At 47.6% G+C, this 13,596-nt stretch overlaps 1 protein-coding gene across 3 annotated transcripts in view; it reads left to right on the top strand.

Annotated features, from left to right (window-relative positions):
• Window positions 1–13,577, top strand: part of ANKFY1 (ankyrin repeat and FYVE domain containing 1) — a 75,996-nt gene extending 62,419 nt beyond the window's left edge. The window contains exons 20-25 of one of the 3 annotated variants that reach the window (XM_082443807.1): window positions 3,668–3,815; window positions 4,282–4,372; window positions 4,994–5,118; window positions 6,608–6,754; window positions 8,672–8,762; window positions 9,435–13,577. In XM_082443807.1, coding sequence (XP_082299933.1) covers window positions 3,668–3,815; window positions 4,282–4,372; window positions 4,994–5,118; window positions 6,608–6,754; window positions 8,672–8,762; window positions 9,435–9,567 — 735 coding nt within the window. In that variant the 3' untranslated portion in view covers window positions 9,568–13,577. Of the gene's footprint in view, window positions 1–3,667; window positions 3,816–4,281; window positions 4,373–4,993; window positions 5,119–6,607; window positions 6,755–7,988; window positions 8,629–8,653; window positions 8,763–9,434 lie in introns of those variants that run through there. The other 2 variants (XM_082443806.1, XM_082443808.1) reach the window with 2 other exon arrangements.
• The last annotated feature ends 19 nt before the right edge of the window (window positions 13,578–13,596 follow it).

The raw sequence follows: 13,596 nt of genomic DNA, 5'->3' as shown, positions 1-13,596 counted from the left end.
TTTGTTGTCTGTTTTATAAACTCCACGTGTGAGGTCATATGGTATTTGTCTTTCTCTTTCTGACTTATTTCACTTAGCATAATGCCCTCAAGGTCCAGCCATGTTGCTGCAAAAGATTCCATTCCTTTTTACGGCTGAATAGTATTTATTGTATATACATAACACAGCTCTTTATCCATCCCTGCGTCACAGATACTTAGGTTGCTTCCATATCTTGGCTGCTGAAAATAATGCTGCAAGTAAACATGGGTGCATATATCTTTTTGAATTAGTGGGGGGTTTTTTGGGAAAAATACCCAGAAGTGGAGTTATTAGATCATATGATAGATCTATTTTGAATTTTTTGAGGAACCTTCATACTTTGTTCCTTAGTGGCTGCACCAATTTACATTCCCACCAGCAATGCATGAGGCTTCCCTTTGCTCCACGTCCTTGCCAACACTTGTTACTGATAATAACCATTCTAACAGGTGTGAGGTGATATTTCATGGGCTTTTTAAAAATGTTTATTTATTTATTTATTTGTTTATTTTGGCTGCGTCGGGTCTTAGTTGCGGCATGTGGGATCTTCCTTGTGGCATGTGGGATCTTTTTTTTTTTTTTTCGGTTGCAGCATGTGTACTTCTTAGTTGCAACATGCATGCGGGATCTAGTTCCCAGACCAGGGATCGAACCGGGCCACCTGCATTGGGAGCTCGGAGTCTTACCCACTGGACCACCAGGGAAGTCTCTCTTATTGTGGTTTTGATTTACATTTCCCTGATGATTAGTAATGTTGAGCATCTTTTCATGTACCTGTTGGCCATCTGTATGTCTTCTGTGGAAAAATATGTATTCAGATCCTTTGCCCATTTTTAATTGGATTGTTTTTCCTTTGCTGTGCAGAAGCTTTTTAGTTTGTAGTCCCAGTTTTTTATTTTTGCTTTTGTTGCATTTGCTTTTGGTGTCAGATCTAAAAAACTATCACCAGTACCGATGTCAGGGAGGTTACTGCATCTTACTTCTCAAAACTACTCAGAGGGATGTAGGAAATGTTTTACATTTTACAAAGGAGAAAATTTAATCTCAAAGAATTTTCTTCCCTCAAGAATATCAGTGGACTTCCCCGGTGGCACAGTGGTCAAGAATCCGCCTGCCATTGCAGGGGACATGGGTTCGATCCCTGGTCCGGGAAGATCCGACATGCTGCAGAGCAACTAAGCCCGTGTGGCACAACTACTGAGCCTGTGCTCTAGAGCCCACGAGCCACAACTACTGAAGCCTGCCTGCTACAATTACTGAAGCCTGTGCACCTAGAGCCCGTGCTCCGCAACAAGAGAAGCCACTGCAATGAGAAGCCGCCACTTGCCGCAACTAGAGAAAGCCCACATGCAGCAATGAATGAATGAATGAATGAATGAATGAATAGATAGATAAATAAATAAATAAGAAAGAAAGAAGGGAGGGAGGAAGAAGGGAGGGAGGGAGGAAAGAAGGAAGGAAGGAGGAAGGGAAGGAAGGAGGGAGGGAGGAAGGACCAAAGGAAGGAAGGAAGGGAGGGAGGGAGGAAGGAAGGAAGGAAAATCAACTAGTTAGTAGTATAGCTGGGATTTTGGCCATTTCTGTTTGACCCCAAAGCCTGTCTTTTCCAGGACAACTTAATGCCACCCAGGCAGGGGAAGGGTCTGAGCAAAGATGTGGAGACTGTAAAGTGCATGTGGTGTTTCAAGTGGCAAAGTTTGGTTGAAATTTGAGCAGAGAGTAGAAGGAGATGTGGCTGGTGAGGCAGGTAGAAACCAGGTCATGGGGTCTCATATCTCAAACCAAGAACTATGAGCAGCCTTTATCCTTTCAGTAGTAGAGTGTTTGAGCTGAGAGCATGGTCCAGAGCCAAGACCAGGGCTCCACGTCACCTGGCTGGCTTACAACGCCGGCACTTGCTGGTGCCTCCCATTGGAACTGACCACTGGAGCACTTGACCAGCCCTGCCATTTTGGTGCCCTGCCATTTTTGTTTTTGAAGAATTCTTTTTAGGAAAATCCTTATGACTTGACATGTGTTGGAGCTGAGAGAGCATCTGCCTTGGGGGTGGGGTGTGAGGGTGTGGGGGCAGTGTCGGCCGAGAAGAGGCCTAGGGGAGGCAGCCGCAGGGAAGGATGGAGTGGAGAGTGATGAGGAGGTGGGCCTGACGGACGCCAGGCGCAGGCTGGATGTGGGGGGCAGCGAAGGAGGCAGAGGTGAAGAGGGAGGTGCGCCCCGTGTGTGTCAGTCTGCCTGCCACCCTGGGAACCCAGGCGTTTTGAGGGTCATGGCCCCTTCCTCAAGGTCGTGCCTCTGTCTTACTAAGGCTTGATCTTGCAGGTGATTGGAGTCCCTAGAAACAGCTGATCTTCCAAACAATGGCCACGTAGTCCTCTGTCTATGAATCGGTATAGCTTAATGTGGGAACCTGTTCACACTGAAACAGTGCCTTTCTCCAAACCTCTCCCCCTGCCCTCAGTGAACCAGCCTTGGGGTTAGCGATGACCCTAGCACAGCACTCACGGCCACGAATGCCCCTCTATGACATGTCCTATTTGGACCTATGAGTGATTTGACCAGGCACCCAGAGGTCTGGGGGGCTGGGACTTGGAAGTCAGGGTCAGAACCAGAGAAGCTGATCACTGCCTAGATTTTCCCAGAGGCCGAGTGCCTGCACACACAGACAAAGGAACCAAGGGTGGCCGCAGACCTCAGGAGAGGCAAATTGGGATTTGACTGCAAAGTAGAGATTCTGTTCTGTTAACAGCAGCTGTCTTTGAAACTTTGTTAGAAAGTGGATGATGAATGAACTTCAGATACTAAATGAATATATAAGACACTATTTAAAGGACCTTCCTGCCTTTGATTCTGTAATTCTTTGTGTTGCTTTCTTTTTTTAAAAAAAAATAATTTAAAAAAGGACATTTTTATTGTGGATAAACTTGAAGCATGTAAGGATATAAAGCATTTAGTAACTCCCTTTCACTCCTGACTCTGCCGTGAGTTTGGCGTGTATGCTTTTAAACACCTTCACAGTTTGTGTATGTTTGTGTGTGTGTCTATACATTTCTCTATCTCTGTCTCACCAAATGGAATCACACTATCTTCCTGTCTTCTAACGTGCCTTTTTCAATTTAAATTTTCTTTTTTCTTTTTTTGATGGGTAAGAAGTGGATTTACTTAGAAACACACTCCCCAGACAGAGTGGGGGCCGTCTCAGAAGGCGGGAGGCCTAACTTGCCTTTTTTTTAAACTTACTATAGCATAGATACCCTTTCATGTTAAACCATACATTTTTAACATCTTAGTGGCTACCAGTTCTATTGTTTGTATATATTATAATTTCTGTAACTAAATCTTTTCTGCAGTCTGGTTTTACTGTTAAACGCAGTGGACATCCTTATATAGTGCACTGCAGTCCTGTGTAGTTTTATATACTGAAGTCTTAGAATTTCTGTGTCCTAGGGGATGGCTTTTTAAACATTTTGATAACTGCCAGTTTGCCCTTGGGATAGGTTTCACTGGCCTGTGCCTCACCAGGAGTTTGCTCCCAGCTTTGCCGGCAGGGCAGACTCTGTGGATGCCAAAAGATAGGCAGGCTTGGTCCCTTACACAGGACCTTGGTTGGTTGTGGTAGAACGGCTGCTCATGTAGTCAACTTCAACAGCTTCTTGCAGGAGCCAAAGTGAATGAATTAACCAAGCACCGCCAGACCGCGCTCCATCTTGCTGCCCAGCAGGACCTGCCCACCATTTGCTCAGTCCTCTTGGAGAATGGAGTGGACTTTGCTGCTGTGGATGAGAACGGAAATAACGGTAACTTCCAGTCCTTGCCCGTGTGCAGTGCTGAGCGCCTCGAGCAGTCCCTCCCTTCTGGGGTTGGAGGGGCACTGCCCCCCCGGGTCTGCTCCCCATCCTGGAGGCTGGCTCTTACAGGGGCAGGGCTGTGCCAGGAAATGCTCTAGGCCGGGCATGCACCCTGCTCCTGACCAGGGCCTGAGCGGCCTCCTGACGTGAGTGGTAACCCTAGAAGCCTAAATGGCTTCTTGTGAAACCACTGAGTCTCATCTCTGGATAACGGCAGAGGCAGAAAGCGAATCTTAGGAGGTTGCGTTTAGGACTCATTCTTGGGGGTGGTGAAGCGTGGAAAGGATGGTTCTGTGAGCGGACGGTGGCTGCTCTGGCCGAGTCCCCTTTAGAGGGAGGCTCGTGAGGGTGAGGAAGAGCCGAGATCTTCTCTCCGTGCTTCTGGGCTCGCGCTGTAAGAGGGTCTCCTCCCCAGCTCTTCACCTCGCTGTCATGCATGGCCGGCTCAACAACATCCGGGTCCTCCTGACAGAGTGCACCGTGGACGCCGAAGCCTTTAATCTGCGGTGAGTGTGTGGGGTTCAGAGCAGAGGCCCGAGCTCCGCGTCCCCTGGCCTGCCCCTCCGAGCTGGTGGTCTCGGGCCCCTTGTATTAGCCGCAGGGGCATGCTGCAGAACTGTCCACTAGGGCACTTGACCAGCCTTTAGTACCCCGGAAGTTTTCTTTCTGAAAATACTTTTTAGGAAAATTTTTTGGTTTTTTTAATAAATTTATTTATTTATTTACTTATTTAGTTTGGCTGTGTTGGGTCTTAAGTTTCTGTGCGAGGGCTTTCTCCAGTTGTGGCGAGCGGGGGCCACTCTTCATCGCGGTGCGCGGGCCTCTCACTGTCGCGGCCTCTCCCGTTGCGGAGCACAGGCTCCAGACGCGCAGGCTCAGTAGTTGTGGCTCACAGGCTTAGTTGCTCCACAGCATGTGGATCTTCCCGGACCAGGGCTCGAACCCGTGTCCCCTGCATTGGCTGGCGGATTCTTAACCACTGCACCACCAGGGAAGCCCAGGAAAACTTTTATGATTATTGTGTCCTTTAGATTTATCCAGCATCACAGAGTTCTGAAAATCCCATTTCTCTTGTTCATGATGGCTGTGGCAGATATATCCCTAACTTTTCCAACTTGTTTTATCAGAGGCCAGTCGCCACTGCACATTTTGGGACAATATGGCAAGGAGAATGCGGCAGCCATCTTTGATCTCTTCTTAGAGTGCATGCCTGAGTATCCTCTGGATAAACCAGATGCAGAAGGAAACACAGGTATGTAATAAGGTTTTTGTCTGTCCTGTCTCACTGGTGTTCCTTGCTTCCTAGAAAAACAAGAGCCCATGCCGAAAAACAAGGCACCCATGCCGTTACTTAAGGACATTCAGCCCAGTGGGCTGGGCTCTGTGAGAACCTGTCACAGATTCCTGACTTGGAATTTGGCAGTGTCTGATTTTAGGCACAGGCACATCTGAAGTGGGTCTAGTGCTCCAAAGCCATACCCATATCCAGACAGGCCTGCCCACCTGTTTTTATTGCCCTCATCTACCTCGTATCCAGTCAACTAGATCCCTACCCAAGCTTCCAAATCCCAAGAGGGAGAGGAAATATAGCCACCTCACAGGTGCTTCAGAAGGAGGAAATGTGCTACAGTGCGTATTTATGTGCTTTGAAAAAGTGGCACATTACATACAGATGAGGGCTGATGTCTAATTGAGGGGTTTAATAAACAGGCCTCTGTCATGGTAGTGCTCTAGCCACCCACAATCACTATGTTAATTTGTGTAGCTTTCATAGTGTTTTTGATGGACTTTTGCATTCGTTTTCTTGTTGAATACTCGCAACAACCTTATAAGGTAAGCAGTGCGTATAGTGTGTCCCCATTTTTCAAGTAAGGAAACAAAGATGAAACCCAAATCTCTTTCTTCCCAGCCCAGGGCTCTCTGAGCTCTTTGCTGCTGCTGTATTCCCATTCATTTGCCATCATGCCAGACAGAACCTCGTGGCCTTTGGCAGCAATGCAGTCACCAAAGGGTGTCCCAAACCTTAGCATGGGACCAAATATTTTTTCATCAGTTCTTGGCCTTGGGAAGAGTTCTTGGCCTTGATTCATGAACATGTTTTTTAAGCCAGCAGTGGTGAGCCTGAGCTTCAGAGGACAGAGGAGTCAGCCCTGGGAGTGAGCTGCTGGACCCAGAGCCTACTCCAGTGAGCACCATTGTCCAGGAGCAGGTGAACAGGCAGGCAGGCAGGTGCTTCATGCCAAGTAGGCGGGGCCAGCAGGATGGCCTGGCCAGAGCCCGGGTGCCCACCAGGCCTGCACCTGCACAGGAGAGAGGCTCCATGGGGTAGAAGAACTTTCTGGAGCAGGTCTACTGCACTAATGTATTGTTTTCTCCATGTGTACACACCTCACGAGTCTTTAGAATTAGTTACATTGTGTGAAAAGAGCTTTGTCCCCCACCCCCCAGTGTTTTATGCCAGAGGAAGGCAGCTGAAACAATGGTATATTTTCCCTTCAGTGTGTGATCCCTCCTCAGTTCTCTTGTGGCCAAAACTCTGAATGGGCAGGAGTGTGTCTCTGGAGCTGGAGCTGCTCTGGACCCCCTGGCTCGTGGCCGGGTCCTTGGCTGCAAGATGCTGCAGATCCGCTGCGGAGCTGCCACGAGAGCCCCGGGGCCCTTGTGTGTCAGTGGGGACTTTGCCATCACATGTCCTGCCCTCGGCTGTGGGAAGTAGCCCTGCCCGTGGTTTTGTTTCCCAGTGCTGCTCCTGGCGTACATGAAAGGGAATGCCAACTTGTGCCGTGCCGTCGTCCGCTCGGGTGCTCGCCTGGGGGTGAACAACAACCAAGGGGTCAACATCTTCAACTACCAGGTTGCCACCAAGCAGCTGCTGTTTAGACTCTTAGGTGAGTGGCCCACTTTCTGCTCTTTCAGTGCAAGCGCAGTGACAGCATTGATTATCTGGACGTACTGGTGACCTTGAAATCTCATAATGACTTGCTTCACGATCTGAACCAGCAGTTTTCCAGGCACCGTATGGTTTAGGACTTTGTGAATGCCATGAAGGGCCTTTGAGCAGGGGTGGGAGGGTCACTTTTGGCAGTTTGTTTACCGGGTGTCCCGCTTTGGGGCTCCCGTCAGTCTCCCACGTCCCTGGATCCTACCAGCAATCTATCAGCTCCAGGCATTCCCCCTTCCCACGGCTCCTGACTGCGTGTCTGCACACCCTTTGTCCTTCAGCCGATGCCGGTTCTCTGCATCCTTCAGAATTGCCTTCTGGTTCAGCCCCACTGACTCTTCCTCCTCTGTGTTCCTTTTGTGGCGAGGAGAGCGTCACGCTTGATGATGTCATATTGTAAGTCTTTACTTGTCCCCGTTGAGGTGGCAGAAAGACTCAGAATGCCTCAAGTGCCACTGTGCTGTCATCACCCACAGTGCAGATGGAACGGGGTTCTTAGCCCCATGGTATATGCAGAGAAACGAGCTCGGACATACTTAGTAGCTGTGCGATCTTGACGTAGGTGACTTGCCCAAGGTCACAGAGCTGGTTTGTAGCAGAGCAGCGCCGAAGCACGGTGTTTCTGTATCTAGTCTACTATCTGCCGTGCTCTTGGTCAACCTTTTAGGAGCTCAGATCAGGAGCCCACACCATCTGCAGTGCTGGCATGTGGAAGGTGCTTGGTGACGATTGATTCCTCCCCGTGAGCTCAGTCTCCTTCTGTGCACGGAGCACTCAAAGCGGTGCCGGCGTGCGGTTAGAGAAATACTAGCGGCTGCTGCTGTCACCTACACTGGTAACTTGCAAGCTAAATGCCCCACAGCTTCCACGGACGCGAAACTGAGCTCCTCTGCTGCTCTGCTTCTCTCTGATGTCTCTTCCCTGCCAGTGGTCCCACCTCAGACTCAGTCACTCTGTCCAGAAACCTGGGAATCACCTTCGTCTCCTTCCTGCTCCCTGCCTCCCTCTCACCCCCGACTTCTGTTTAGTCACCAGACCTGACGGATTCTGCCCCCTTCATTTCTCCTGTCTGGTCCCTCCATCCCTGTTCCCCTTCCCATTGGGCCCCTGCCAGTCTTTCCAGCTGTTGGTCTGCCCTCTCCCTGCCATACCATCCCTGACTGCATGTGTTTCCCCCACAGACACTGTGCTGTTTCACTGCCTTCAGACCGTTTCCTTCTACCCCAGTCTGCCTGGCAAACTCTGGTTCTCCATATTTTCCTGTGTGACATTTTCCCTGACCCAATTAGAATAGAGACAGCCCTCGGTCAGTTCCCAACCACCACAATAAAGTGAATATTGCAATAAACTAAGTCACACAAATTTTTTTGGTTTCCCAATGCATATAAAAGTTCTATTTACATTGTACTGTAGTCTATTGCATATGCAATAGCACTGTCTAAAAAACAATGTATATACCTCAATTGAAAAATACTTTATTGTTAAAAAATGCCAAAACAATTAAAATAGTAACATCAAAGGTCACTGATCACAGATCATCATAACAAATATAATAATAACGAAAAAGTTTGACATTTTTGAGAATTACCAAAGTGTGACAGAGGCATGAAGAAAATGCTGTTGGAAAAATGGCACGGCTAGACTTGCTCAATGCAGGGTTGCCACAAACCTTCAATTTGTAAAAAGCACGATATCTACGAAGCGCAATAAAAGGAAGCGTGCCTATATGTTGCTTTCTTATCCTTCATGTCCCTCTGCGACGTGTTGCTTTATTTACTGGGCCATTTCCCTGCTACTTCTGAGCCCCGGGTCTGACTGGGCACAGTCGGTATCTGACAGGAACTAGTCTTGTGCTGTGTTGCAGATATGCTGTCCAAGGAGCCTCCGTGGTGTGACGGCTCCAACTGCTATGAGTGCACTGCCAAGTTTGGAGTCACAACTCGCAAACATCACTGGTAAGACCGTCCCCGCCCACCCCCCCACCAATCACTTGCCAGAGGAATAAGGGGATTTCTGCTATACCATTGCTGCTGCCTTGTCCCGTGATAAACCATGAACTTGCCAGGGCCCTGTACTCTCCTGGGCAAAACTTGACCACATGGAGCAATGAGGTGACGGGACCTGCACACTTCTAGTGATATACGGAGGCCAGCGGGCACTCAGACTGGTGGCTTTCCTGCTGAATGCTGGGGTTCACAGTGCTAGGTGGCCTGTCAGGCCTCCTGTCATCTTAGCCAGGCTTCCTGCTTGCAGTGAAGCTGAGTTGATCGCTGCGCTCCCAGGACGTGTGCTTCCCAGCCTGAGCGCAGGCCACTCTCCTGAGAACTGCGGAGCTGTTCCCATTACAGTGAGACTCTCCTTTGGCTCTTGCTGAGCCTTTCTTGAGCTTTAAAGAAAGAGGCTTCTCCAGGATCACTTTAACTTAATTATTGGCTAGAATTTTGTTTTCATGGACTATAAATTATACATGCGTTGGTATGATTTGGCTGGCGAGGGGCAGAGCTGACCTCAGAGTGCCAGGTGTGGGCTTGCTCGTCCGATGGGGCACTGCCGTGCTGTGCTCGCGTGCCGGGCGGCAGTCTGCTCTCGAGAACCCCTCTCACACTTCCTTTCTTTGCTTCCCACAGTCGTCACTGCGGACGTCTTCTTTGCCATAAATGCTCGACCAAGGAGATTCCTATTATAAAGTTTGATCTGAACAAGCCTGTGCGAGTTTGCAACATTTGCTTTGATGTACTGACTTTGGGTGGGGTCTCTTAGTGAGCCCCCGGGAAGGTCCAGGCCACATCTTCGGTTGCCTCCCCAGCAGCTGCTCTGCTCACCAGCCTGACCCCCACCCCACCCCCCCCACCCCCCAGAGCAGGAGCTGGCAGTCGTCTTCTTGCGGCAATAGACTGGAACAATTAAGGACCATGGTGTGATAGATCCCATCTCAAATGATTCTGTATGATTGTCAGTTTATCAGACTATGATCAAGGTCACTAGATGTCTCACTAATTGGACCAGGCCTTTTAGCCTAAGTGGTAAATGTGATAGGAATTAGACCCCATTCTGCTAGCGATGTACAAGGATGCTTCAAAAACCATTTTCCCTTCCAGTAGCTTAGTGTCCATCTCAGAGCATTCATGAAGTCTTCCTGACTGGGCGGACTTCCTAGGCAGAGCCTAACCGTAGGAAGCTGGCATCTGGCTGCACAACAAGAGCTGGCTTTACTCTAGGGTAAGTGGCTGTGGACTTTTCTGCACAGTGTTTTCATAAAGGTAATAGGATCCTCTTGCCCTGAAATCTCGCTCTCTCTTTCTCTCTCTTTTTTTTTTTGGGAAAAGCTAAGCTGTATTTTTAGTGAACTACCCCTTTAAAAAAGGTGAAATCTTTCTAAGCAGGGTTCAAAGATGAGAGCTGAAAAATTGTGGCCTTAACAACTGAAAGCTTTACCAGTATTCATGCTACTCGGGTGTCAGGATTGCGGTGTGGCAGCTTGACACCTCCTAGCAGCCGTCTTGTTCTCTCATCTTGCTGTGTCCTGTCTGTGGAGTCCTCAGTCACCTGCCACTAGGCAGTGGTGGAGAAAATGCACTTTTATTGTGCTGCACTTTTTATATAGCTGCATTATTGGTGATTCCAATTTAAAAATCCATATTCAAAAATACCCTCACACATCCGTGCATCAGTGAGTCTAATGATCGGCTTTGACTGGACCTCAGCTCACACTAAGTCTTAAAGGGAAGACTCCTGCGGAGTGTCATTTGGAGCAGGAGAGTGACACGGGCCAAGTGAGGGGAAGGGGAATCTCCAGCCTCAGGCTGGCAGGTCCCATCTCCTTGACATGAGTGCTTCTTGCTGAAACTTTTCCAGTTATGTTGTGAGTGCTGTCCGTCCCAGGTCCCAGGTCCCAGGTCCCAGATCCCTGCCCCATAAGAGCCAACAGCCAAAGGCCCTGGCCAAGCGTGTGTGACCGCATCTTGGAAGGCTCGCTCGAGTGCTGAATGAGGCCCCCAGAGCCTACCAGGCCTTAGTCGCTGCTAGTACATGCATTAATCCTGAAGTGTTAAACTTCTTTTCTTTTGAAGGTTTGGCCAGTTTTTTTTAAAAATGCACATTTGAAGAGAAACTTCTACCACTGCTTAAAAAAAAAAAACAAAACTCTGAGATGAACAATATGTGTTGTACAGCTATACTCAGAGATTAACAATCTCAATCATACATACTGTTTTTTCAGACATTTAACCACTACATTTTTTTGTATTAATGAAATATGGATATACGTGTAAAAGGGACTAAATATTTTTTTGCAGCAGCCTGTTGTTTTGTTTGGATAGTGGTATGTCCTCCATGTTGCTGTAGGTTTATACATCCTACTGCCTAAATATGTGTGTAAAATGAGCTGATAAACCAGAGTGCTACTTTTTTTTTTTTTAACATTTCTGTGGATTTATAAGATATATATGCTTTCTATGTTAATATGAGCTTGTGCACAATGTTTCAAAGAAAAAATTAATTAGAAGAGTTCCCCTGTCCCCTAAAGTCTGTGACATATTTCATATAGAATTTTTATAGGAAAACAGCTAGTCTTGGCAAACACCTGACCACGTGAAGCATGTGGTCAGTTTCCATTTTCTGTTGCCTGAACAGGGCCTGAGGAAGTAGGCCTTAGTTAGGTGGCTTGATTCTTTAATTGGAAAGTAAGATAATTATGCTTCAGATGTGAATTGAGGTGGTCGGTACTTTTATACCTGTTCTTTTAACGTTCATGGTAGAGAGAGGAGGATGGGAGTTCAATCAGGGATGAGGTTGATTGTCCTGCCCCTGCCCTACTATACCAATTTCAATAACACTCTAATTTCACTTAAAAATCTTAAAATCATGTTTGAAATTGTTGAGTCAAGCTTCTTTTTCTTCACAGAGTCCAGGGATAGCAATGGTACCTAGCTGCCACAAGTTGGGGGGACATTTTGTGAGTTCTGCATTGGCTTCAGGGTGCATTCTTGTAGATCTAGAAAAAGCACCTTTCCACAGTCTTAGGCTCTCCCTGCCGTGCCGATGCGTACGGGGCTGTGTCTCAGGTCCCTTGAGCGGTGGCTGACCTGGGGGGACTTGACATGCTCTCAGTCCCCTTTGCGCTCTCCAAGCCGTCAGACTTGGCTCTAGAACTGCCTGACTGTTCTTGTTGCATTTCAATCCACAGCTTACAGACTAATAGAAAAAACTCAATTTTATTCATTCAGAGAGTTGCCAACTGTGAATGAGTAGAGCAGGAAGAATAAACTTTACCGAAATATAATTTGCTGAATCAGTCAACGTTGTTACGCTAAATTAGCTTTTTAACTGCCTCATGCTCATCACCAGATTTATGATACAGTGTGTTCTTAACAGTCCTTTCTCTTTTTTTTTTAAAAGATGAAGGTACAAACCATGTGCTATATATATAAATGGAATGGCTAAAACTAACTTGCTATGATCCTCGAACACAGGAATTTCCCACAAACTTAAGTGCCTACACTTAGGACTTGTTAATTTTCAGTTATCTTTTTAGTGGCGTCTCACTGAATGATGTATTAGACTATGTGTTCCGTTTGGAGTTTGTTGCCTGTGCATTGTCAACCCCAGTTACCAACTTAGTCGAGGCTGGATTAGATTGTTCATTTCACCTGCCGTATTCTCTCCAGGAGTGGGGTCCACGTGACCACTAGTCCTCTACCTCAGAGCCCTGAGTTATTTGTGACCGCCCTGTTCAGCTTTCCTCTCTCCTCTCCCTGAATGGGGTCCCTGCATGGAACTCAGCGTGCTTGTGGGTTCACCACCACTCCCGGTTCATGTCTCCCACTTGTTGTATCGAACGGTATTGTGCTAATCTTATCTGTAGGCATGAAGTGGAGGAAATGCCTTGGGACAGGGGAAAACCTTGATCTCCATCTGGGTTTGTTTTTAATCTGGAGAAAAAACCCTATTGAACTATGTAATGCTTAGATCTGAAAGGCAGACTAACTCCCCAGGTGACAGTAGCATGAGCAAGTAAATGTAATGCTTCCATGACAGCCCCGCGTGGAGCTTGCAGGTTGAGACTGAGAGAGAGCTCCAGAAACAAGCTTTCTTCCAGGACCTGGGACTGCTTCTCTCAGGACCAGGCCCAGGAGAGCTGGGCAGCGGGCTGGCAAGACCAGCCCCTCCTAATCTGAAGCACCAAAGCTCCCCAGCCCTGCCGGGGAGAGGAGGAAGCTGAGGACAAATAACTTTCTAGAGGGTTTGGAAGCCACATTCTCATTTTGTGGAAGTAATTTAGTGAAGAGCTGATTATTTGACTAAACACTTATTAAATTTCCAGAAGTTATCATAGATGCCTTAAAGATTTTCTTTGGAAGATCATTGCCTGTACAGTTACTTTTTTGTGTGGCATAAATAATATATTAACCTGTTACAACCGACAACATTGGTTTTCTGTAGCTAGGGAGTCTTGAGTTGGCAGCCTGCTCAGCTTAATGACTTAATGTCCTTTTTTGGCAGATGTGTGGGGTTGGCTGTTACCATGACATACCTGTGTGCTATACCCAGGGGGAGGGCTGGGCCGAAACTGCAGGCACACATTTGGGTTGATCACCTTGGCTTCCAAGCCATTCCGGGTGGTCCTCAGTGTGGGGCGAGAGCATCATATAGGACCATGGCGCTTAGCAGCATTGTTTGTTTGGAGTCCGTGTAATGGAATGTATTTTTCAAATATTGATATTTGCATTTTCTGTAACAATTCCTTATAAATAAAATGAGGTCAAATTGTACATTTAAAGTGGAAACCTT

Source organism: Balaenoptera physalus (assembly GCF_965194825.1).
Source record: "Balaenoptera physalus genome assembly, chromosome: 20".
In the NCBI taxonomy this organism is placed as follows: Eukaryota; Metazoa; Chordata; class Mammalia; order Artiodactyla; family Balaenopteridae; genus Balaenoptera; species Balaenoptera physalus.
Note: the sequence above shows the minus strand (reverse complement) of the source record. Positions and strands in the feature narration are given on the sequence as shown.